This window comes from Anomaloglossus baeobatrachus, chromosome 5, assembly GCF_048569485.1.
Source record: "Anomaloglossus baeobatrachus isolate aAnoBae1 chromosome 5, aAnoBae1.hap1, whole genome shotgun sequence".
Lineage (NCBI taxonomy): Eukaryota > Metazoa > Chordata > Amphibia > Anura > Aromobatidae > Anomaloglossus > Anomaloglossus baeobatrachus.
In genome coordinates this window covers 594,921,108-594,946,346 of record NC_134357.1, presented here as the reverse complement: position 1 = coordinate 594,946,346, position 25,239 = coordinate 594,921,108, and the positions used below count along the sequence as shown (strand labels likewise).

At 45.6% G+C, this 25,239-nt stretch overlaps 1 protein-coding gene across 1 annotated transcript in view; it reads right to left on the bottom strand.

Annotated features, from left to right (window-relative positions):
• The window catches only part of LOC142310493 (Fc receptor-like protein 5), a 128,946-nt gene that overhangs the window by 49,348 nt on the left and 54,359 nt on the right, over window positions 1–25,239 (bottom strand). Inside the window, exons 4-8 of the mRNA XM_075348017.1 lie at window positions 24,228–24,506; window positions 21,255–21,359; window positions 15,825–15,884; window positions 15,648–15,716; window positions 15,449–15,514 (exon numbers count right to left, since the gene is read on the bottom strand). Of these exons, the coding sequence (XP_075204132.1) occupies window positions 15,462–15,514; window positions 15,648–15,716; window positions 15,825–15,884; window positions 21,255–21,359; window positions 24,228–24,506 (566 nt within the window). The 3' untranslated portion in view covers window positions 15,449–15,461. The remainder of the gene's footprint in view (window positions 1–15,448; window positions 15,515–15,647; window positions 15,717–15,824; window positions 15,885–21,254; window positions 21,360–24,227; window positions 24,507–25,239) is intronic.

The following is a 25,239-nucleotide window of genomic DNA, read 5'->3' as shown; positions in this document are numbered from 1 at the left end:
CCACCACTAGGGGGAGCTCCCTGTATACAGAGATACATGATAAGATTCTGTCTGCAGTCACCACTAGGGGGAGCTCCCTGTATACCAGAGATACATGATAAGATCCTGTCTGCAGCCACCACTAGGGGGGAGCTCCCTGTATACAGAGATACATGATAAGATCCTGTCTGCAGCCACAACTAGGGGGAGCTCCCTGTATACAGAGATACATGATAAGATCCTGTCTGCAGTCACCACTAGGGGGAGCTCCCTGTATACACAGATACATGATAAGATCCTGTCTGCAGCCACCACTAGGGGGAGCTCCCTGTATACAAAGATACATGATAAGATCCTGTCTGCAGCCACCACTAGGGGGAGCTCCGTGTATACAGAGATACATGATAAGATCCTGTCTGCAGCCACCACTAGAGGGAGCTCCCGTGTATACAGAGATACATGATAAGATCCTGTCTGCAGCCACCACTAGGGGGAGCTCCCTGTATACAAAGATACATGATAAGATCCTGTCTGCAGCCACCACTAGGGGGAGCTCGCTGTATACAGAGATACATGATAAGATTCCTGTCTGCAGCCACCACTAGGGGGAGCTCCCTGTATACAGAGATATATGATAAGCTCCTGTCTGCAGCCACCACTAGGGGGAGCTCCCTGTATACAGAGATACATGATAAGATCCTGTCTGCAGTCACCGCTAGGGGGGAGCTCCCTGTATACAGAGATACATGATAATATCACGTCTGCAGTCACCACTAAGGGGAGCTCCCTGTATACAGAGATACATGATAAGATCTGTCTGCAGCCACCACTAGGGGGAGCTCCCTGTATATAGAGATACATGATAAGATCCTGTCTGCAGCCACCACTAGGGGGAGCTCCCTGTATACAGAGATTCATGATAAGATCCTGTCTGCAGCCACGACTAGGGGGGAGCTCCATGTATACAGAGATACATGATAAGATTCTGTCTGCAGCCACCACTAGGGGGAGTTTCCCTGTATACAGAGATACATGATAAAGATCCTGTCTGCAGCCACCACTAGGGGGAGCTCCCTGTATACAAAGATACATGATAAGATCCTGTCTGCAGCCACCACTAGGGGGAGCTCCGTGTATACAGAGATACATGATAAGATCCTGTCCTGCAGCCACCACTAGAGGGAGCTCCGTGTATACAGAGATACATGATAAGATCCTGTCTGCAGCCACCACTAGGGGGAGCTCCCTGTATACAAAGATACATGATAAGATCCTGTCTGCAGCCACCACTAGGGGGAGCTCGCTGTATACAGAGATACATGATAAGATCCTGTCTGCAGCCACCACTAGGGGGAGCTCCCCTGTATACAGAGATATATGATAAGTCTCCTGTCTGCAGCCACCACTAGGGGGAGCTCCCTGTATACAGAGATACATGATAAGATCCTGTCTGCAGCCACCACTTGGGGGAGCCCCCTGTATACAGAGATACATGATAAGATCCTGTCTGCAGTCACCGCTAGGGGGAGCTCCCTGTATACAGAGATACATGATAATATCACGTCTGCAGTCACCACTAAGGGGAGCTTCCCTGTATACAGAGATACATGATAAGATTCCTGTCTGCAGCCACCACCTAGGGGGAGCTCCCTGTAATATAGAGATACATGAATAAGATCCTGTCTGCAGCCACCACTAGGGGGAGCTCCCTGTATACAGAGATTCATGATAAGATCCCTGTCTGCAGCCACGACTAGGGGGGAGCTCCATGTATACAGAGATACATGATAAGATTCTGTCTGCAGCCACCACTAGGGGGGAGTTCCCTGTATACAGAGATACATGATAAGATCCCTGTCTACAGCCACCACTAGAGGGGAGCTCCCTGTATACAGAGATACATGATAAGATCCCTGTCCTGCAGCCAACCACCTAGGGGGAGCTCCCTGTATACAGAGATACATGATAAGATTCTGTCTGCAAGCCACCACTAGGGGGAGCTCCCCTGTATACAGAGATACATGATAAGATCCTGTCTGCAGCCACCACTAGGGGGCGCTCCCCTGTATACAGAAGATACATGATAAGATCCTGTCTGCAGCCACCCACTAGGGGGCGCTCCCTGTATACAGAGATACATGATAAGATCCTGTCTGCAGCCACCAACTAGGGGGGAGCTCCCTGTATACAGAGATACATGATAAAGATCCTGTCTGCAGCCACCACTAGGGGGAGCTCCCTGTATACAGAGATACATGATAAGATCCTGTCTGCAGCCACCACTAGGGGGAGCTCCCTGTATACAGAGATACATGATAATATCCTGTCTGCAGCCACCACTAGGGGGAGCTCCCTGTATACAGAGATACATGATAAGATCCTGTCTGCAGTCACCACTAGGGGGAGCTCCCTGTATACAGAGATACATGATAAGACTCCTGTCTGCAGCCACCACTAGGGGGAGCTCCCTGTATACAGAGATACATGATAAGATCCTGTCTGCAGCCACCACTAGGGGGCGCTCCCTGTATACAGAGATACATGATAAGATCCTGTCTGCAGCCACCACTAGGGGGAGCTCCCTGTATACAGAGATACATGATAAGATCCCTGTCCTGCAGCCACCACTAGGGGGAGCTCCCTGTATACAGAGATACCATTTATAAGATCCTGTCTGCAGCCTCCACTAGGGGGAGCTCCCTGTATACAGAGATACATGATAAGATCCTGTCTGCAGCCACCACTAGGGGGAGCTCCCTGTATACAGAGATACATTATAAGATCCTGTCCTGCAGCCACCACTAGGGGGAGCTCCCTGTATACAGAGACACATGATAAGATCCTGTCTGCAGCCACCACTAGGGGAGCTCCCTGTATACAGAGACACATGATAAGATCCTGTCTGCAGTCACCACTAGGGGGAGCTCCCTGTAAACAGAGATACATTATAAGATCCTGTCTGCAGCCACCACTAGAGGGAGCTCCCTGTATACAGAGATACATGATAAGATCCTGTCTGCAGCCACCACTAGGGGGAGCTCTCCCTGTATACAGAGACTACATGATAAGATTCCCTGTCTGCAGCCACCACTAGGGGGAGCTCCCTGTATACAGAGATACATGATAAGATCCTGTCTGCAGCCACCACTAGGGGGAGTCTTCCCTGTATACAGAGACACATGATAAGATCCTGTCTGCAGTCACCACTAGGGGGAGCTCCCTGTATACAGAGATACATGATAAGATCCTGTCTGCAGCCACCACTAGGGGGAGCTCCCTGTATACAGAGATACATTATAAGATACCTGTCTGCAGCCACCACTAGGGGGAGCCTCCCTGTATACAGAGATACATGATAAGATCCTGTCTGCAGTCACCACTAGGGGGAGCTCCCTGTATACAGAGATACATGATAAGATCCTGTCTGCAGCCACCACTAGGGGGGAGCTCCCTGTATACAGAGATACATGATAAGATCCTGTCTGCAGTCACCACTAGGGGGAGCTCCCTGTATACAGACATACATGATAAGATCCTGTCTGCAGCCACCACTAGGGGGAGCTCCCTGTATACAGAGATACATGATAACATTTCTGTCTGCAGCCACCACTAGGGGGAGCTCCCTGTAGTACAGAGATACATGATAAGATCCTGTCTGCAGTCACCACTAGGGGGAAGCTCCCTGTATACAGACATACATGATAAGATCCTGTCTGCAGCACACCACTAGGGGGGAGCTCCCTGTATACAGAGATACATGATAACATTCTGTCTGCAGCCACCACTAGGGGGAGCTCCCTGTATACAGAGATACATGATAAGATCCTGTCTGCAGTCACCCACTAGGGGGAGCTCCCTGTATACAGAGATACATGATAAGATCCTGTCTGCAGCCACCACTAGGGGGAGCTCCCTGTATCAGAGAGAGATATATGATAAGATCCTGTCTGCAGCCACCACTAGGGGGAGCTCCCTGTATACAGAGATACATGATAAGATCCTGTCTGCAGCCACCACTAGGGGGAGCTCCCTGTATACAGAGACACATGATAAGATCCTGTCTGCAGGTCACCACTAGGGGGAGCTCCCTATATACAGAGATACATGATAAGATCCTGTCTGCAGCCACCACTAGGGGGAGCTCCCTGTATACAGAGATACATAATAAACATCCTGTCTGCCAGCCACCACTAGGGGGAGCTCCCTGTATACAGAGATACATGATAACATCCTGTCTGCAGCCACCACTAGGGGGAGCTCCCTGTATACAGAGATACATAATAACATCCTGTCTGCAGCCACCACTAGGGGGAGCTCCCTGTATACAGAGATACATGATAACATTCTGTCTGCAGCCACCACTAGGGGGAGCTCCCTGTATACAGACATACATGATAAGATCCTGTCTGCAGCCACCACTAGGGGGAGCTCCCTGTATACAGAGATACATGATAACATTCTGTCTGCAGCCACCACTAGGGGGAGCTCCCTGTATACAGAGATACATGATAAGATCCTGTCTGCAGTCACCACTAGGGGGAGCTCCCTGTATACAGAGATACATGATAAGATCCTGTCTGCAGCCACCACTAGGGGGAGCTCCTTGTATACAGAGATATATGATAAGATCCTGTCTGCAGCCACCACTAGGGGGAGCTCCCTGTATACAGAGATACATGATAAGATCCTGTCTGCAGCACCACTAGGGGGAGCTCCCTGTATACAGAGACACATGATAAGATCCTGTCTGCAGCCGCCACTAGGGGGAGCTCCCTGTATACAGAGATACATGATAAGATCCTGTCTGCAGTCACCACTAGGGGGAGCTCCCTGTATACAGAGATACATGATAAGATCCTGTCTGCAGCCACCACTAGGGGGAGCTCCCTGTATACAGAGATACATGATAAGATCCTGTCTGCAGCCACCACTAGGGGGAGCTCCCTGTATACAGAGATACATGATAAGATCCTGTCTGCAGTCACCACTAGGGGGAACTCCCTGTATACAGAGATACATGATAAGATCCTGTCTGCAGTCACCACTAGGGGGAACTCCCTGTATACAGAGATACATGATAAGATCCTGTCTGCAGTCACCACTAGGGGGAGCTCCCTGTATACAGAGATACATGATAAGCTCCTGTCTGCAGCCACCACTAGGGGGAGCTCCCTGTATACAGATACATGATAAGATCCTGTCTGCAGTCACCACTAGGGGGAGCTCCCTGTATACAGAGATACATGATAAGATCCTGTCTGCAGTCACCACTAGGGGGAGCTCCCTGTATACAGAGATACATGATAAGATCCTGTCTGCAGCCACCACTAGGGGGAGCTCCCTGTATACAGAGATACATAAGATCCTGTCTGCAGCCACCACTAGGGGGAGCTCCCTGTATACAGAGATACATGATAAGATCCTGTCTGCAGTCACCACTAGGGGGAGCTCCCTGTATACAGAGATACATGATAAGATCCTGTCTGCAGTCACCACTAGGGGGAGCTACCTGTATACAGAGATACATGATAAGATCCTGTCTGCAGTCACCACTAGGGGGAGCTCCCTGTATACAGAGATACATGATAAGATTCTGTCTGCAGCCACCACTAGGGGGAGCTCCCTGTATACAGAGATACATGATAAGATCCTGTCTGCAGCCACCACTAGGGAGAGCTCCCTGTATACAGAGATACATGATAAGATCCTGTCTGCAGTCACCACTAGGGGGAGCTCCCTGTATACAGAGATACATGATAAGATCCTGTCTGCAGCCACCACTAGGGGGAGCTCCCTGTATACAGAGATACATGATAAGATTCTGTCTGCAGCCACCACTAGGGGGAGCTCCCTGTATACAGAGATACATGATAAGATCCTGTCTGCAGCCACCACTAGGGGGAGCTCCCTGTATACAGAGATACATGATAATATCCTGTCTGCAGCCACCACTAGGGGGAGCCCCCTGTATACAGAGATACATGATAAGATCCTGTCTGCAGTCACCACTAGGGGGAGCTCCCTGTATACAGAGATACATGATAAGATTCTGTCTGCAGCCACCACTAGGGGGCGCTCCCTGTATACAGAGATACATGATAAGATCCTGTCTGCAGCCTCCACTAGGGGGACCTCCCTGTATACAGAGATACATGATAAGATCCTGTCTGCAGCCACCACTAGGGGGAGCTCCCTGTATACAGAGACACATGATAAGATCCTGTCTGCAGTCACCGCTAGGGGGAGCTCCCTGTATACAGAGATACATGATAAGATCCTGTCTGCAGCCACCACTAGGGGGAGCTCCCTGTATACAGAGATACATGATAAGATCCTGTCTGCAGTCACCACTAGGAGGAGCTCCCTGTATACAGAGATACATAAGATCCTGTCTGCAGCCACCACTAGGGGGAGCTCCCTGTATACAGAGATACATAAGATCCTCTCTGCAGTCACCACTAGGGGGAGCTCCCTGTATACAGAGATACATGATAATATCATGTCTGCAGCCACCACTAGGGGGAGCTCCCTGTATACAGAGATACATGATAAGATCCTGTCTGCAGTCACCACTAGGGGGAGCTCCCTGTATACAGAGATACATGATAAGATCCTGTCTTCAGCCACCACTAGGGGGAGCTCCCTGTATACAGATATACATGATAAGATCCTGTCTGCAGTCACCACTAGGGGGAGCTCCCTGTATATAGAGATACATGATAAGATCCTGTCTGCAGCCACCACTAGGGGGAGCTCCCTGTATACAGAGATACATGATAAGATCCTGTCTGCAGTCACCACTAGGGGGAGCTCCCTGTATACAGAGATACATGATAAGATCCTGTCTGCAGCCACCACTAGGGGGAGCTCCCTGTATATAGAGATACATGATAAGATCCTGTCTGCAGCCACCACTAGGGGGAGCTCCCTGTATACAGAGATTCATGATAAGATCCTGTCTGCAGCCACGACTAGGGGGAGCTCCATGTATACAGAGATACATGATAAGATTCTGTCTGCAGCCACCACTAGGGGGAGTTCCCTGTATACAGAGATACATGATAAGATCCTGTCTACAGCCACCACTAGGGGGAGCTCCCTGTATACAGAGATACATGATAAGATCCTGTCTGCAGCCACCACTAGGGGGAGCTCCCTGTATACAGAGATACATGATAAGATTCTGTCTGCAGCCACCACTAGGGGGAGCTCCCTGTATACAGAGATACATGATAAGATCCTGTCTGCAGCCACCACTAGGGGGCGCTCCCTGTATACAGAGATACATGATAAGATCCTGTCTGCAGCCACCACTAGGGGGCGCTCCCTGTATACAGAGATACATGATAAGATCCTGTCTGCAGCCACAACTAGGGGGAGCTCCCTGTATACAGAGATACATGATAAGATCCTGTCTGCAGCCACCACTAGGGGGAGCTCCCTGTATACAGAGATACATGATAAGATCCTGTCTGCAGCCACCACTAGGGGGAGCTCCCTGTATACAGAGATACATGATAATATCCTGTCTGCAGCCACCACTAGGGGGAGCTCCCTGTATACAGAGATACATGATAAGATCCTGTCTGCAGTCACCACTAGGGGGAGCTCCCTGTATACAGAGATACATGATAAGATCCTGTCTGCAGCCACCACTAGGGGAAGCTCCCTGTATACAGAGATACATGATAAGATCCTGTCTGCAGCCACCACTAGGGGGCGCTCCCTGTATACAGAGATACATGATAAGATCCTGTCTGCAGCCACCACTAGGGGGAGCTCCCTGTATACAGAGATACATGATAAGATCCTGTCTGCAGCCACCACTAGGGGGAGCTCCCTGTATACAGAGATTCATGATAAGATCCTGTCTGCAGCCACCACTAGGGGGCGCTCCCTGTATACAGAGATACATGATAAGATCCTGTCTGCAGCCACCACTAGGGGGAGCTCCCTGTATACAGAGATACATGATAAGATCTTGTCTGCAGCCACCACTAGGGGGAGCTCCCTGTATACAGAGATACATTATAAGATCCTGTCTGCAGCCTCCACTAGGGGGAGCTCCCTGTATACAGAGATACATGATAAGATCCTGTCTGCAGCCACCACTAGGGGGAGCTCCCTGTATACAGAGATACATTATAAGATCCTGTCTGCAGCCACCACTAGAGGGAGCTCCCTGTATACAGAGATACATGATAAGATCCTGTCTGCAGCCACCACTAGGGGGAGCTCCCTGTATACAGAGACACATGATAAGATCCTGTCTGCAGCCACCACTAGGGGGAGCTCCCTGTATACAGAGATACATGATAAGATCCTGTCTGCAGCCACCACTAGGGGGAGCTCCCTGTATACAGAGATACATTATAAGATCCTGTCTGCAGCCACCACTAGAGGGAGCTCCCTGTATACAGAGATACATGATAAGATCCTGTCTGCAGCCACCACTAGGGGGAGCTCCCTGTATACAGAGACACATGATAAGATCCTGTCTGCAGCCACCACTAGGGGGAGCTCCCTGTATACAGAGATACATGATAAGATCCTGTCTGCAGCCACCACTAGGGGGAGCTCCCTGTATACAGAGATACATGATAAGATCCTGTCTGCAGTCACCACTAGGGGGAGCTCCCTGTATACAGAGATACATGATAAGATCCTGTCTGCAGCCACCACTAGGGGGAGCTCCCTGTATACAGAGATACATGATAAGATCCTGTCTGCAGCCACCACTAGGGGGAGCTCCCTGTATACAGAGACACATGATAAGATCCTGTCTGCAGTCACCACTAGGGGGAGCTCCCTGTATACAGAGATACATGATAAGATCCTGTCTGCAGCCACCACTAGGGGGAGCTCCCTGTATACAGAGATACATGATAAGATCCTGTCTGCAGCCACCACTAGGGGGAGCTCCCTGTATACAGAGATATATGATAAGATCCTGTCTGCAGCCACCACTAGGGGGAGCTCCCTGTATACAGAGATACATGATAAGATCCTGTCTGCAGTCACCACTAGGGGGAGCTCCCTGTATACAGAGATACATGATAAGATCCTGTCTGCAGTCACCACTAGGGGGAGCTCCCTGTATACAGAGATACATGATAAGATACTGTCTGCAGTCACCACTAGGGGGAGCTCCCTGTATACAGAGATACATGATAAGATACTGTCTGCAGTCACCACTAGGGGGAGCTCCCTGTATACAGAGATACATGATAAGATCCTGTCTGCAGCCACCACTAGGGGGAGCTCCCTGTATACAGAGATACATGATAAGATCCTGTCTGCAGTCACCACTAGGAGGAGCTCCCTGTATACAGAGATATATAAGATCCTGTCTGCAGCCACCACTACAGGGAGCTCCCTGTATACAGAGATACATGATAATATCATGTCTGCAGCCACCACTAGGGGGAGCTCCCTGTATACAGAGATACATGATAAGATCCTGTCTGCAGTCACCACTAGGGGGAGCTCCCTGTATACAGAGATACATGATAAGATCCTGTCTTCAGCCACCACTAGGGGGAGCTCCCTGTATATAGAGATACATGATAAGATCCTGTCTGCAGCCACCACTAGGGGGAGCTCCCTGTATACAGAGATACATGATAAGATCCTGTCTGCAGTCACCACTAGGGGGAGCTCCCTGTATACAGAGATACATGATAAGATCCTGTCTGCAGACACCACTAGGGGGAGCTCCCTGTATACAGAGATTCATGATAAGATCCTGTCTGCAGCCACCACTAGGGGGAGCTCCCTGTATACAGAGATACATGATAAGATCCTGTCTGCAGCCACCACTAGGGGGCGCTCCCTGTATACAGAGACACATGATAAGATTCTGTCTGCAGCCACCACTAGGGGGAGTTCCCTGTATACAGAGATACATGATAAGATCCTGTCTACAGCCACCACTAGGGGGAGCTCCCTGTATACAGAGATACATGATAAGATCCTGTCTGCAGCCACCACTAGGGGGAGCTCCCTGTATACAGAGATACATGATAAGATCCTGTCTGCAGCCACCACTAGGGGGAGCTCCCTGTATACAGAGATACATGATAAGATTCTGTCTGCAGCCACCACTAGGGGGAGCTCCCTGTATACAGAGATACATGATAAGATCCTGTCTGCAGTCACCACTAGGGGGAGCTCCCTGTATACAGAGATACATGATAAGATCCTGTCTGCAGCCACCACTAGGGGGCGCTCCCTGTATACAGAGATACATGATAATATCCTGTCTGCAGCCACCACTAGGGGGAGCTCCCTGTATTCAGAGATACATGATAAGCTCCTGTCTGCTGCCACCACTAGGGGGATCTCCCTGTATACAGAGATACATGATAAGATCCTGTCTGCAGCCTCCACTAGCGGGAACTCCCTGTATACAGAGATACATGATAATATCCTGTCTGTAGCCACCACTAGGGGGAGCTCCCTGTATACAGAGATACATGATAAGGTCCTGTCTGCAGCCACCACTAGGGGGAGCTCCCTGTATACAGAGATACATGATAATATCCTGTCTGCAGCCACCACTAGCGGGAACTCCCTGTATACAGAGATACATGATAAGATCCTGTCTGTAGCCACCACTAGGGGGAGCTCCCTGTATACAGAGATACATGATAAGGTCCTGTCTGCAGCCACCACTAGGGGGAGCTCCCTGTATACAGAGATACATGATAAGATCCTGTCTGCAGCCACCACTAGGGGGAGCTCCCTGTATACAGAGATATATGATAAGATCCTGTCTGCAGCCACCACTAGGGGGAGCTCCCTGTATACAGAGATACATGATAAGATCCTGTCTGCAGCCACCACTAGGGGGAGCTCCCTGTATACAGAGATACATGATAAGATCCTGTCTTCAGTCACCACTAGGGGGAGCTCCCTGTATACAGAGATACATGATAAGATCCTGTCTGCAGCCACCACTAGGGGGAGCTCCCTGTATACAAAGATACATGATAAGATCCTGTCTGCAGCCACCACTAGGGGGAGCTCCCTTTATACAGAGATACATGATAAGATCCTGTCTGCAGCCACCACTAGGGGGAGCTCCCTGTATACAAAGATACATGATAAGATCCTGTCTGCAGCCACCACTAGGGGGAGCTCGCTGTATACAGAGATACATGATAAGATCCTGTCTGCAGCCACCACTAGGGGGAGCTCCCTGTATACAGAGATATATGATAAGCTCCTGTCTGCAGCCACCACTAGGGGGAGCTCCCTGTATACAGAGATACATGATAAGATTCTGTCTGCAGTCACCACTAGGGGGAGCTCCCTGTATACAGAGATACATGATAAGATCCTGTCTGCAGCCACCACTTGGGGGAGCCCCCTGTATACAGAGATACATGATAAGATCCTGTCTGCAGTCACCGCTAGGGGGAGCTCCCTGTATACAGAGATACATGATAATATCACGTCTGCAGTCACCACTAGGGGGAGCTCCCTGTATACAGAGATACATGATAATATCACGTCTGCAGTCACCACTAGGGGGAGCTCCCTGTATACAGAGATACATGATAAGATCCTGTCTGCAGCCACCACTAGGGGGAGCTCCCTGTATATAGAGATACATGATAAGATCCTGTCTGCAGCCACCACTAGGGGGAGCTCCCTGTATACAGAGATATATGATAAGCTCCTGTCTGCAGCCACCACTAGGGGGAGCTCCCTGTATACAGAGATACATGATAAGATTCTGTCTGCAGTCACCACTAGGGGGAGCTCCCTGTATACAGAGATACATGATAAGATCCTGTCTGCAGCCACCACTTGGGGGAGCCCCCTGTATACAGAGATACATGATAAGATCCTGTCTGCAGTCACCGCTAGGGGGAGCTCCCTGTATACAGAGATACATGATAATATCACGTCTGCAGTCACCACTAGGGGGAGCTCCCTGTATACAGAGATACATGATAATATCACGTCTGCAGTCACCACTAGGGGGAGCTCCCTGTATACAGAGATACATGATAAGATCCTGTCTGCAGCCACCACTAGGGGGAGCTCCCTGTATACAGAGATTCATGATAAGATCCTGTCTGCAGCCACCACTAGGGGGCGCTCCCTGTATACAGAGATACATGATAAGATCCTGTCTGCAGCCACCACTAGGGGGCGCTCCCTGTATACAGAGATACATGATAAGATCCTGTCTGCAGCCACAACTAGGGGGAGCTCCCTGTATACAGAGATACATGATAAGATCCTGTCTGCAGCCACCACTAGGGGGAGCTCCCTGTATACAGAGATACATGATAAGATCCTGTCTGCAGCCACCACTAGGGGGAGCTCCCTGTATACAGAGATACATGATAATATCCTGTCTGCAGCCACCACTAGGGGGAGCTCCCTGTATACAGAGATACATGATAAGATCCTGTCTGCAGTCACCACTAGGGGGAGCTCCCTGTATACAGAGATACATGATAAGATCCTGTCTGCAGCCACCACTAGGGGGAGCTCCCTGTATACAGAGATACATGATAAGATCCTGTCTGCAGCCACCACTAGGGGGCGCTCCCTGTATACAGAGATACATGATAAGATCCTGTCTGCAGCCACCACTAGGGGGAGCTCCCTGTATACAGAGATACATGATAAGATCCTGTCTGCAGCCACCACTAGGGGGAGCTCCCTGTATACAGAGATACATTATAAGATCCTGTCTGCAGCCTCCACTAGGGGGAGCTCCCTGTATACAGAGATACATGATAAGATCCTGTCTGCAGCCACCACTAGGGGGAGCTCCCTGTATACAGAGATACATTATAAGATCCTGTCTGCAGCCACCACTAGGGGGAGCTCCCTGTATACAGAGACACATGATAAGATCCTGTCTGCAGCCACCACTAGGGGGAGCTCCCTGTATACAGAGATACATGATAAGATCCTGTCTGCAGTCTCCACTAGGGGGAGCTCCCTGTATACAGAGATACATGATAAGATCCTGTCTGCAGCCACCACTAGGGGGAGCTCCCTGTATACAGAGATACATGATAACATCCTGTCTGTAGCCACCACTAGGGGGAGCTCCCTGTATACAGAGACACATGATAAGATCCTGTCTGCAGTCACCACTAGGGGGAGCTCCCTGTAAACAGAGATACATTATAAGATCCTGTCTGCAGCCACCACTAGAGGGAGCTCCCTGTATACAGAGATACATGATAAGATCCTGTCTGCAGCCACCACTAGGGGGAGCTCCCTGTATACAGAGATACATGATAAGATCCTGTCTGCAGCCACCACTAGGGGGAGCTCCCTGTATACAGAGATACATGATAAGATCCTGTCTGCAGCCACCACTAGGGGGAGCCCCCTGTATACAGAGATACATGATAAGATCCTGTCTGCAGCCACCACTAGGGGGAGCTCCCTGTATACAGAGACACATGATAAGATCCTGTCTGCAGCCACCACTAGGGGGAGCTCCCTGTATACAGAGATACATGATAAGATCCTGTCTGCAGCCACCACTAGGGGGAGCTCCCTGTATACAGAGATACATGATAAGATCCTGTCTGCAGCCACCACTAGGGGGAGCTCCCTGTATACAGAGATACATTATAAGATCCTGTCTGCAGCCACCACTAGGGGGAGCTCCCTGTATACAGAGATACATGATAAGATCCTGTCTGCAGTCACCACTAGGGGGAGCTCCCTGTATACAGAGATACATGATAAGATCCTGTCTGCAGTCACCACTAGGGGGAGCTCCCTGTATACAGAGATACATGATAAGATCCTGTCTGCAGCCACCACTAGGGGGAGCTCCCTGTATACAGAGATACATTATAAGATCCTGTCTGCAGCCACCACTAGGGGGAGCTCCCTGTATACAGAGATACATGATAAGATCCTGTCTGCAGTCACCACTAGGGGGAGCTTCCTGTATACAGAGATACATGATAAGATCCTGTCTGCAGTCACCACTAGGGGGAGCTCCCTGTATACAGAGATACATGATAAGATCCTGTCTGCAGTCACCACTAGGGGGAGCTCCCTGTATACAGAGATACATGATAAGATCCTGTCTGCAGCCACCACTAGGGGGAGCTCCCTGTATACAGAGATACATGATAAGATCCTGTCTGCAGTCACCACTAGGGGGAGCTCCCTGTATACAGACATACATGATAAGATCCTGTCTGCAGCCACCACTAGGGGGAGCTCCCTGTATACAGAGATACATGATAACATTCTGTCTGCAGCCACCACTAGGGGGAGCTCCCTGTATACAGAGATACATGATAAGATCCTGTCTGCAGTCACCACTAGGGGGAGCTCCCTGTATACAGAGATACATGATAAGATCCTGTCTGCAGCCACCACTAGGGGGAGCTCCCTGTATACAGAGATATATGATAAGATCCTGTCTGCAGCCACCACTAGGGGGAGCTCCCTGTATACAGAGATACATGATAACATTCTGTCTGCAGCCACCACTAGGGGGAGCTCCCTGTATACAGAGATACATGATAAGATCCTGTCTGCAGTCACCACTAGGGGGAGCTCCCTGTATACAGAGATACATGATAAGATCCTGTCTGCAGCCACCACTAGGGGGAGCTCCCTGTATACAGAGATACATAATAACATCCTGTCTGCAGCCACCACTAGGGGGAGCTCCCTGTATACAGAGATACATGATAACATTCTGTCTGCAGCCACCACTAGGGGGAGCTCCCTGTATACAGACATACATGATAAGATCCTGTCTGCAGCCACCACTAGGGGGAGCTCCCTGTATACAGAGATACATGATAACATTCTGTCTGCAGCCACCACTAGGGGGAGCTCCCTGTATACAGAGATACATGATAACATTCTGTCTGCAGCCAACACTAGGGGGAGCTCCCTGTATTCAGAGATACATGATAAGATCCTGTCTGCAGTCACCACTAGGGGGAGCTCCCTGTATACAGAGATACATGATAAGATCCTGTCTGCAGTCACCACTAGGGGGAGCTCCCTGTATACAGAGATACATGATAAGATCCTGTCTGCAGTCACCACTAGGGGGAGCTCCCTGTATACAGAGATACATGATAAGATCCTGTCTGCAGCCACCACTAGGGGGAGCTCCCTGTATACAGAGATACATGATAAGATCCTGTCTGCAGCCACCACTAGGGGGAGCTCCCTGTATACAGAGATACATGATAAGATCCTGTCTGCAGCCACCACTAGGGGGAGCTCCCTGTATACAGAGATACATGATAAGATCCTGTCTGCAGCCACCACTAGGGGGAGCTCCCTGTATACAGAGATACATGATAAGATCCTGTCTGCAGCCACCACTAGGGGGAGCTCCTTGTATACAGAGATACATGATAAGATCCTGTCTGCAGCCTCCACTAGGGGGAGCTCCCTGTATACAGATACATATTTTCTGTTGCAGTAGCTGAGGTTTTGAGTGCACCTCGGGGTGATGTTCATCTTTTGGACACCGCTGCGTACTCCACCGTCTCTTCCGCCTTCATTATAGCTGGGATTGTAAACAGAAGTGTACACAGTGTTAGTACTCGTATGGGATTGATATTTAAAGGGCCAGTAGCCTATAAGCAGATTGGCTGACCACATAGAACAGTTGGTTGTATTCCAGTGTAGGGAGGACTCACCTCCGGATCCCTCCCTGATCACCATCGTGCAGTACGCCACATCCTCGTCTTCACCAATTTCAATTCCATCTGCAAATAGGAAAGTATAAAATCATCCCAGGAATGAGGGCGTCCGAGCCCCCCCTACTGGAGAGCGTCTGCACTGCATGGCACAAACCAGGGGCAACGTCAACTCACCGCCAATCTCATACACGGGATCCACCGCACAATACTGATCCTGCGGACACTCCGCCATACCTGCAGATAGTAACAACAACGTACAGCCGCCATCATGTGCAACATCATTATATCAGGTCCATATTGTATACAGAGGTATTATAGTAGATATATTCTTGTATATAGGGGGCAGTATTATAGTAATTATAGTCTTGTATATAGGGGCAGTATTATAGTAGTTATATTCTTGTACATAGGGGCAGTATTATAGTAGTTATATTCTTGTACATAGGGGCAGTATTATAGTAGTTATATTCTTGTACATAGGGGCAGTATTATAGTAGTTATATTCTTGTATATAGGGGGCAGTATTATAGTAGTTATATTCTTGTATATAGAGGGCAGTATTATAGTAGTTATATTCTTGTATATAGGGGCAGTATTATAGTAGTTATATTCTTGTACATAGGGGCAGTATTATAGTAGTTATATTCTTGTACATAGGGGCAGTATTATAGTAGTTATATTCTTGTACATAGGGGCAGTATTATAGTAGTTATATTCTTGTACATAGGGGCAGTATTATAGTAGTTATATTCTTGTACATAGGGGCAGTATTATAGTAGTTATATTCTTGTATATAGGGGCAGTATTATAGTAGTTATATTCTTGTATATAGGGGCAGTATTATAGTAGTTATATTCTTGTATATAGGGGGCAGTATTATAGTAGTTATATTCTTGTATATAGGGGCAGTATTATAGTAGTTATAGTCTTGTATATAGGGGCAGTATTATAGTAGTTATATTCTTGTACATAGGGGCAGTATTATAGTAGTTATAGTCTTGTATATAGGGGCAGTATTATAGTAGTTATAGTCTTGTATATAGGGGCAGTATTATAGTAGTTATATTCTTGTACATAGGGGGCAGTATTATAGTAGTTATAGTCTTGTATATAGGGGCAGTATTATAGTAGTTATAGTCTTGTATATAGGGGCAGTATTATAGTAGTTATATTCTTGTACATAGGGGCAGTATTATAGTAGTTATATTCTTGTATATAGGGGGCAGTATTATAGTAGTTATATTCTTGTATATAGGAGCAGTATTATAGTAGTTTTATTCTTGTATATAGGGGCAGTATTATAGTAGTTATATTCTTGTATATAGGGGGCAGTATTATAGTAGTTATATTCTTGTATATAGGGGGCAGTATTATAGTAGTTATATTCTTGTATATAGGGGCAGTATTATAGTAGTTATATTCTTGTACATAGGGGCAGTATTATAGTAGTTTTATTCTTGTATATAGGGGCAGTATTATAGTAGTTATATTCTTGTATATAGGGGGCAGTATTATAGTAGTTATATTCTTGTATATAGGGGCAGTATTATAGTAGTTATATTCTTGTACATAGGGGCAGTATTATAGTAGTTATATTCTTGTATATAGGAGCAGTATTATAGTAGTTATATTCTTGTACATAGGGGCAGTATTATAGTAGTTATATTCTTGTATATAGGTGCAGTATTATAATAGTTATATTCTTGTATATAGGGGACAGTATTATAGTAGTTATATTCTTGTATATAGGGGCAGTATTATAGTAGTTATATTCTTGTATATAGGGGCAGTATTATAGTAGTTATATTCTTGTATATAGGAGCAGTATTATAGTAGTTATATTCTTGTATATAGGGGCAGTATTATAGTAGTTATATTCTTGTGCATAGGAGCAGTATTATAGTAGTTATATTCTTGTATATAGGGGCAGTATTATAGTAGTTATATTCTTGTACATAGGGGCAGTTTTATAGTAGTTATATTCTTGTATATAGGGGCAGTATTATAGTAGTTATATTCTTGTATATAGGGGCAGTATTATAGTAGTTATATTCTTGTATATAGGGGGCAGTATTATAGTAGTTATATTCTTGTATATAGGGGCAGTATTATAGTAGTTATAGTCTTGTATATAGGGGCAGTATTATAGTAGTTATATTCTTGTACATAGGGGCAGTATTATAGTAGTTATAGTCTTGTATATAGGGGCAGTATTATAGTAGTTATAGTCTTGTATATAGGGGCAGTATTATAGTAGTTATATTCTTGTACATAGGGGGCAGTATTATAGTAGTTATAGTCTTGTATATAGGGGCAGTATTATAGTAGTTATAGTCTTGTATATAGGGGCAGTATTATAGTAGTTATATTCTTGTACATAGGGGCAGTATTATAGTAGTTATATTCTTGTATATAGGGGGCAGTATTATAGTAGTTATATTCTTGTATATAGGAGCAGTATTATAGTAGTTTTATTCTTGTATATAGGGGCAGTATTATAGTAGTTATATTCTTGTATATAGGGGGCAGTATTATAGTAGTTATATTCTTGTATATAGGGGGCAGTATTATAGTAGTTATATTCTTGTATATAGGGGCAGTATTATAGTAGTTATATTCTTGTACATAGGGGCAGTATTATAGTAGTTTTATTCTTGTATATAGGGGCAGTATTATAGTAGTTATATTCTTGTATATAGGGGGCAGTATTATAGTAGTTATATTCTTGTATATAGGGGCAGTATTATAGTAGTTATATTCTTGTACATAGGGGCAGTATTATAGTAGTTATATTCTTGTATATAGGAGCAGTATTATAGTAGTTATATTCTTGTACATAGGGGCAGTATTATAGTAGTTATATTCTTGTATATAGGTGCAGTATTATAATAGTTATATTCTTGTATATAGGGGACAGTATTATAGTAGTTATATTCTTGTATATAGGGGCAGTATTATAGTAGTTATATTCTTGTATATAGGGGCAGTATTATAGTAGTTATATTCTTGTATATAGGAGCAGTATTATAGTAGTTATATTCTTGTATATAGGGGCAGTATTATAGTAGTTATATTCTTGTGCATAGGAGCAGTATTATAGTAGTTATATTCTTGTATATAGGGGCAGTATTATAGTAGTTATATTCTTGTATAGAGGAGCAGTATTATAGTAGTTATATTCTTGTATATAGGGGCAGTATTATAGTAGTTATATTCTTGTGCATAGGAGCAGTATTATAGTAGTTATATTCTTGTATATAGGGGCAGTATTATAGTAGTTATATTCTTGTGCATAGGAGCAGTATTATAGTAGTTATATTCTTGTATATAGGGGGCAGTATTATAGTAGTTATATTCTTGTATATAGGGGCAGTATTATAGTAGTTATATTCTTGTACCTAGAGGCAGTATTATAGTAGATATATTCTTGTATATAGGGGCAGTATTATAGTAGATATATTCTTGTATATAGGAGCAGTATTATAGTAGTTATATTCTTGTACATAGGGGGCAGTATTATAGTAGTTATATTCTTGTATATAGGAGCAGTATTATAGTAGTTATATTCTTGTACATAGGGGCAGTATTATAGTAGTTATATTCTTGTACATAGGGGCAGTATTATAGTAGTTATATTCTTGTGCATAGGGGCAGTATTATAGTAGTTATATTCTTGTATATAGGGACAGTATTATAGTAGTTATATTCTTGTGCGTAGGGGCAGTATTATAGTAGTTATATTCTTGTACATAGGGGCAGTATTATAGTAGTTATATTCTTGTATATAGGGGCAGTATTATAGTAGTTATATTCTTGTACATAGGGGCAGTATTATAGTAGTTATATTCTTGTGCATAGGGGCAGTATTATAGTAGTTATATTCCTGTATATAGGGGCAGTATTATAGTAGTTATATTCTTGTAGATAGGGGGCAGTGTTATAGTAGTTATATTCTTGTATATAGGGGCAGTATTATAGTAGTTATATTCTTGTACATAGGGGGCAGTATTATAGTAGTTATATTTCTGTATATAGGGGCAGTATTATAGTAGTTATATTCTTGTATATAGGGGGCAGTATTATAGTAGTTATATTCTTGTACATAGGGGGCAGTGTTATAGTAGTTATATTCTTGTACATAGGGAGCAGTATTATAGTAGTTATATTCTTGTACATAGGGGGCAGTATTATAGTAGTTATATTCTTGTATATAGGGGCAGTATTACAGTAGTTATATTCTTGTATATAGGGGCAGTATTATAGTAGTTATATTCTTGTACATAGGGGGCAGTATTATAGTAGTTATATTTCTGTATATAGGGGCAGTATTATAGTAGTTATATTCTTGTATATAGGGGGCAGTATTATAGTAGTTATATTCTTGTACATAGGGGGCAGTGTTATAGAAGTTATATTCTTGTACATAGGGAGCAGTATTATAGTAGTTATATTCTTGTATATAGGGGCAGTATTATAGTAGTTATATTCTTGTATATAGGGGCAGTATTACAGTAGTTATATTCTTGTATATAGGGGCAGTATTATAGTAGTTATATTCTTGTATATAGGGGCAGTATTACAGTAGTTATATTCTTGTATATAGGGGCAGTATTATAGTAGTTATATTCTTGTATATAGGGGCAGTATTACAGTAGGTATATTCTTGTACATAGGGGCAGTATTATAGTAGTTATATTCTTGTATATAGGGGCAGTATTATAGTAGTTATATTCTTGTATATAGGGGCAGTATTATAGTAGTTATATTCTTGTACATAGGGGCAGTATTATAGTAGTTATATTCTTGTATATAGGGGCAGTATTATAGTAGTTATATTCTTGTACATAGGAGCAGTATTATAGTAGATATATTCTTGTATATAGGGGCAGTATTATAGTAGTTATATTCCTGTACATAGGGGCAGTATTATAGTAGTTATATTCTTGTACATAGGGAGCAGTATTATAGTAGTTATATTCTTGTACATAGGGGTAGTATTATAGTAGTTATATTCTTGTACATAGGGAGCAGTATTATAGTAGTTATATTCTTGTATATAGGGAGAAGTATTATAGTAGTTATATTCTTGTATATAGGGGCAGTATTATAGTAGTTATATTCTTGTATATAGGAGGCAGTATTATAGTAGTTATATTCTTGTATATAGGGGGCAGTATTATAGTAGTTATATTCTTGTATATAGGGGCAGTATTATAGTAGTTATATTCTTGTACATAGGGGCAGTATTATAGTAGTTATATTCTTGTACATAGGGGCAGTATTATAGCAGTTATATTCTTGTATATAGGGGGCAGTATTATAGTAGTTATATTCTTGTATATAGGGGGCAGTATTATAGTAGTTATATTCTTGTGTATAGGGGCAGTATTATAGTAGTTATATTCTTGTACATAGCGGCAGTATTATAGTAGTTATATTCTTGTACATAGGGGCAGTATTATAGTAGTTATATTCTTGTGCATAGGGGCAGTATTATAGTAGTTATATAACCTCTCCTCTATGAGACAATGCTCACGTCTCCGCCGCACATAGAGGGGTTCAGCTCCATCTTGGTGACTCACTGACAGATTCTTGTTTCCTCACCTTTCTTACGTCTGGTAAATATAACCCAGACGATGATCACCAGGATCGCGGTCAGGATGAGGATCGGGATCAGCCACGCCAGGTAGCCATGACGGGTTCTCTGCCCTGAAAATAAAAGGTCATAAAGATTGGGTAATTCTAGTTTTGACTTAGAAATGTGACATGCGCCTCCTCGATGTGATATCCCCCCTCTCTGGACCGGTTCTGCAGAACGGCGCGGCTCTGCCCCAGTATAGACGTCTCTGGTCCCTGAGATATTGGGACTTTACTGCTCATCCATTGCTGCATGTTACACAGCGTCTCCTCAGTACCCTATGTTATGTTGTATTTGTTGAGCGCAGCCATTGACATTCGGGATTATTCCTAACTATGGTGGTTGTCAGCACCGCTATGGCCATCATTGGACCTGTGGGTCTGTAGAAATCACAACCATCGAATTGTCTGCTTTCTATAGGAAAACAAAAGACTAAGTTTGTCCACATCTTCTGTGGGAAGATCATGGTTGTCCACATCCTCCATGGGAAGATCATGGTTGTCCACATCCTCCATGGGAAGATCATGGTTGTCCACATCCTTGGAGGGGAGCTTATAGTTGTCCACATTCTTTGTGTAGAGATTATGGTTGTCCACATCCTCCAAAGGGAGATCATGGTTGTCCACATCCTCCATAGGGAGATCATGGTTGTCCACATCCTCCATGGGAAGATCATGGTTGTCCACATCCTTGGAGGGGAGCTTATAGTTGTCCACATTCTTTGTGTAGAGATTATGGTTGTCCACATCCTCCAAAGGGAGATCATGGTTGTCCACATCCTCAGTAGGGAGGTTATGGTTTTCCTCATCCTCAGTAGGGAGGTTATGGTTTTCCTCATCCTCGGTGGGGAGGTTATGGTTTTCCTCATCCTCGGTGGGGAGGTTATGGTTTTCCTCATCCTCGGTGGGGAGGTTATGGTTTTCCTCATCCTCGGTGGGGAGGTTATGGTTGTCCTCATCCTCGGTGGGGAGGTTATGGTTGTCCATATCCTCAGTGGGGAGGTTATGGTTGTCCTCATCCTCGGTGGGGAGGTTATAGTTGTCCACATCCTCGGTGGGGAGGTTATGGTTGTCCATATCCTCCGTAGGGAGTTGATGGTTGTCCACATCTTCCGTGGGGTGATTATGGTTGTCCATACGCTCTGTAGGGAAATTATGGTTGTCCACATCCTCCGTGAGGAGACTATGGTTGTTCCCATACTACTTGAGGAGATTATTGTTGTCCACATGCTCAATGGGGAGATTAACGTTGTCCACATCCTCCAGGGGGAGATTAAGGTTGTCCTCATCCTCTATGGGGAGATCATGGTTGTCCTCATCCTCCGTGTAGAGAATATAGTTGTCCACATCCTCCGTGGGGAGATTCTGGTTGTCCACATCCTCCGTGGGGAAATTATGATTGTCCACATCCTCCATGGGGAGATTATGGTTGTCTACATTTTCTGTGGGGAGATTATGGTTATCCACATCCTCTGTCTAGAGATTATAGTTATCCACATCCTACGTGGAGAGATTCTAGTTGTCCACATCCTCGGTTGGGGAGATTATGGTTGTCTACATGCTCCATGAAGAGATTGTGGTTGTCCACATCATCCGTGGGGAAATTCTGGTTGTCCACATCATCCGTGGGGAGATTATGGTTGTCTACATTTTCTGTGGGGAGATTATGATTGTCCACATCCTCCATGGGGAGATCATGGTTGTCCAGATCCTCTGTGGGGTGATTATGGTTGCTCCAGTAGTCCTCCATGTAGAGATCATGGTTGTCCAGATCCTCTGTGGGGTGATTATGGTTGCTCCAGTAGTCCTCCATGTAGAGATCATGGTTGTCCAGATCCTCTGTGGAGAGATCATGGTTATCCACATCCTCCATGGGAGATCATGGTTGTCCGCATCCTCTGTGGGATATCATGGTTGTCCACATCCTCCGTGAGATATCATGGTTGTCCACATCCTCCGTGGTAGATCATGGTTGTCCACATCCTACGTGGGAGATCATGGTTGTAACATCCTCCGTGGGAGATCATGGTTGTCCACATCCTCCGTGGTAGATCATGGTGATCCACATCCTCCGTGAGATATCATGGTTATCCACCATCCTCCGTGCGGAGATCATGGTTGTCTGCACCCTCTATGGAAGATCATGGTTGTCCAAAAGTTTATGGTTCTTCACCTCTTTCACACGATGTGTATGGAGCTGCTGCAATGGTCAGGATCTGGTGGCCTCAAACCTGACCCCTTAACCCCTTACATGCCAGTCAGTAGCATCTAAATTGCTGTACCCATTTGGTATCTGTATCGCCATTGCAGGGTGCTGATGGCTTCTATAACCACCAGACACCACTGGGCTCCGCGTCTTCCATCTACATGGGCCGCCCCCTGGCTCAGCCGGATGGTATAAAAGCATCGGGTCATAATTTCCATCTTCACCTTGATGACTACGGCGCTGTTCTCCTGAATCTGGCGCAGTTTTTCTTTTTTTCCTGCGCCTTTTTGTTCCTGAGTTATTGTCCCCTTTTCCCAGTGTATTAATCTAGTCTTATTTTTCCAACTGGGCGTGGCCCTCAATGACACGCCCACTGAGAGAGGAGGGCCACGCCCACTTTGCTAAGAAGACAAGGCCGTATCTCAGGAACAGAGAGGCGCAGGAACGAAAGAAAAACATCACCGGACTCAGGAGAACAGCGGCGATTACACCACGGAAAGGAATTCCACAGTGACAGGTTCCCTTTAAATGTGGTGCTTTTTATAACGGGTCATTTTTTGGGGATTTCTCATATACAGACCTCCGAAATGCGAAAGCAAACAAATCCCTAATGAACAGGTTACCGATTGCCAGGTATACTCTCGTTAAAGGGACGGTATGCACACAATGTGTCTCCTAATATGCAGCTGCACTGTATAACCCGCCCCTCAGTGACTGAAAGATCTCCTCCTCACCTTGCAGTGTAAAGGAGAACCCCGCGCTGTGCGGCGCATACTGCAGGCTGTTGTTTGCTTTACACTTATACGGTCCCAGTCTCGTCTCATCGTAGATGGTGACGGTGAAGGCGGCTCCTCGCTCCTTTGTCACCATCTTCTCCTCCACGGTCATCCCATTAAGGGTTAAGGTGTAGGTGATGGGGAAGGATCCGTTCCCGCAGGTGCAGTGTATGGTCTCCGTCTGTCCAATCATCGTGTGCAGGGAACCAGGAGAGAGATCGACCTGTAATAATCTGTCTGAGACACAAGGTCCAGACATAGAAAGCGGTATTATAGCAGTTATATTATTATGCATAGGCGCAGTATTATATAGGATGTTCTATAGTTGTGTCACGATACCTCTGTGCAGAGCATCTTGCCATTGGAGATACTCTGCTGCACTTTCCTGTGTTACTAGCTAGCAGCTTGATTGACAGCGCAGGATTCCATGTTTGTGCTGATTACCCGGGTGTTCCTTCTTCCTAGTAATTGCTCAGGCTTCTTTACTGAGCATGCTCCCCCAGAACCTCGCCAGTTGTATTTTCTGGTTCTGCAGTGTTGCTGTTGGCTCATGTCTCTGCTACTGTTCTGATCTTTGTTCTCTGACCCCGGACTGTTATTTGACTCCTCTTTGCCCGCTCTCTGACCCTGTTGTGACCTCCTGGCTTTTGACCTCGGACTGTTACCTGACCACGTCTCTGTTTTCTCCCTAAAATTATTACATGCTCTCCTGGAATTCTGACCCTGGACTGTTATTTGACTCCTCTTTGCCCGCTTTCTGATCCTGTTGTGACCTCCTGCCTTTTGACCTCGGACTGTTACCTGACCACGTCTCTGTTTTCTCCCTAAAATTATTACGTGCTCTCCTGGAATTCTGACCCTGGACTGTTATTTGACTACTCTCTGCCCGCTCCCTGATCCTGTCATGACCTCCTGCCTTTTGACCTCGGACTGTTACCTGACCATGTCTCTATTTTCTCCCTGAATCTAT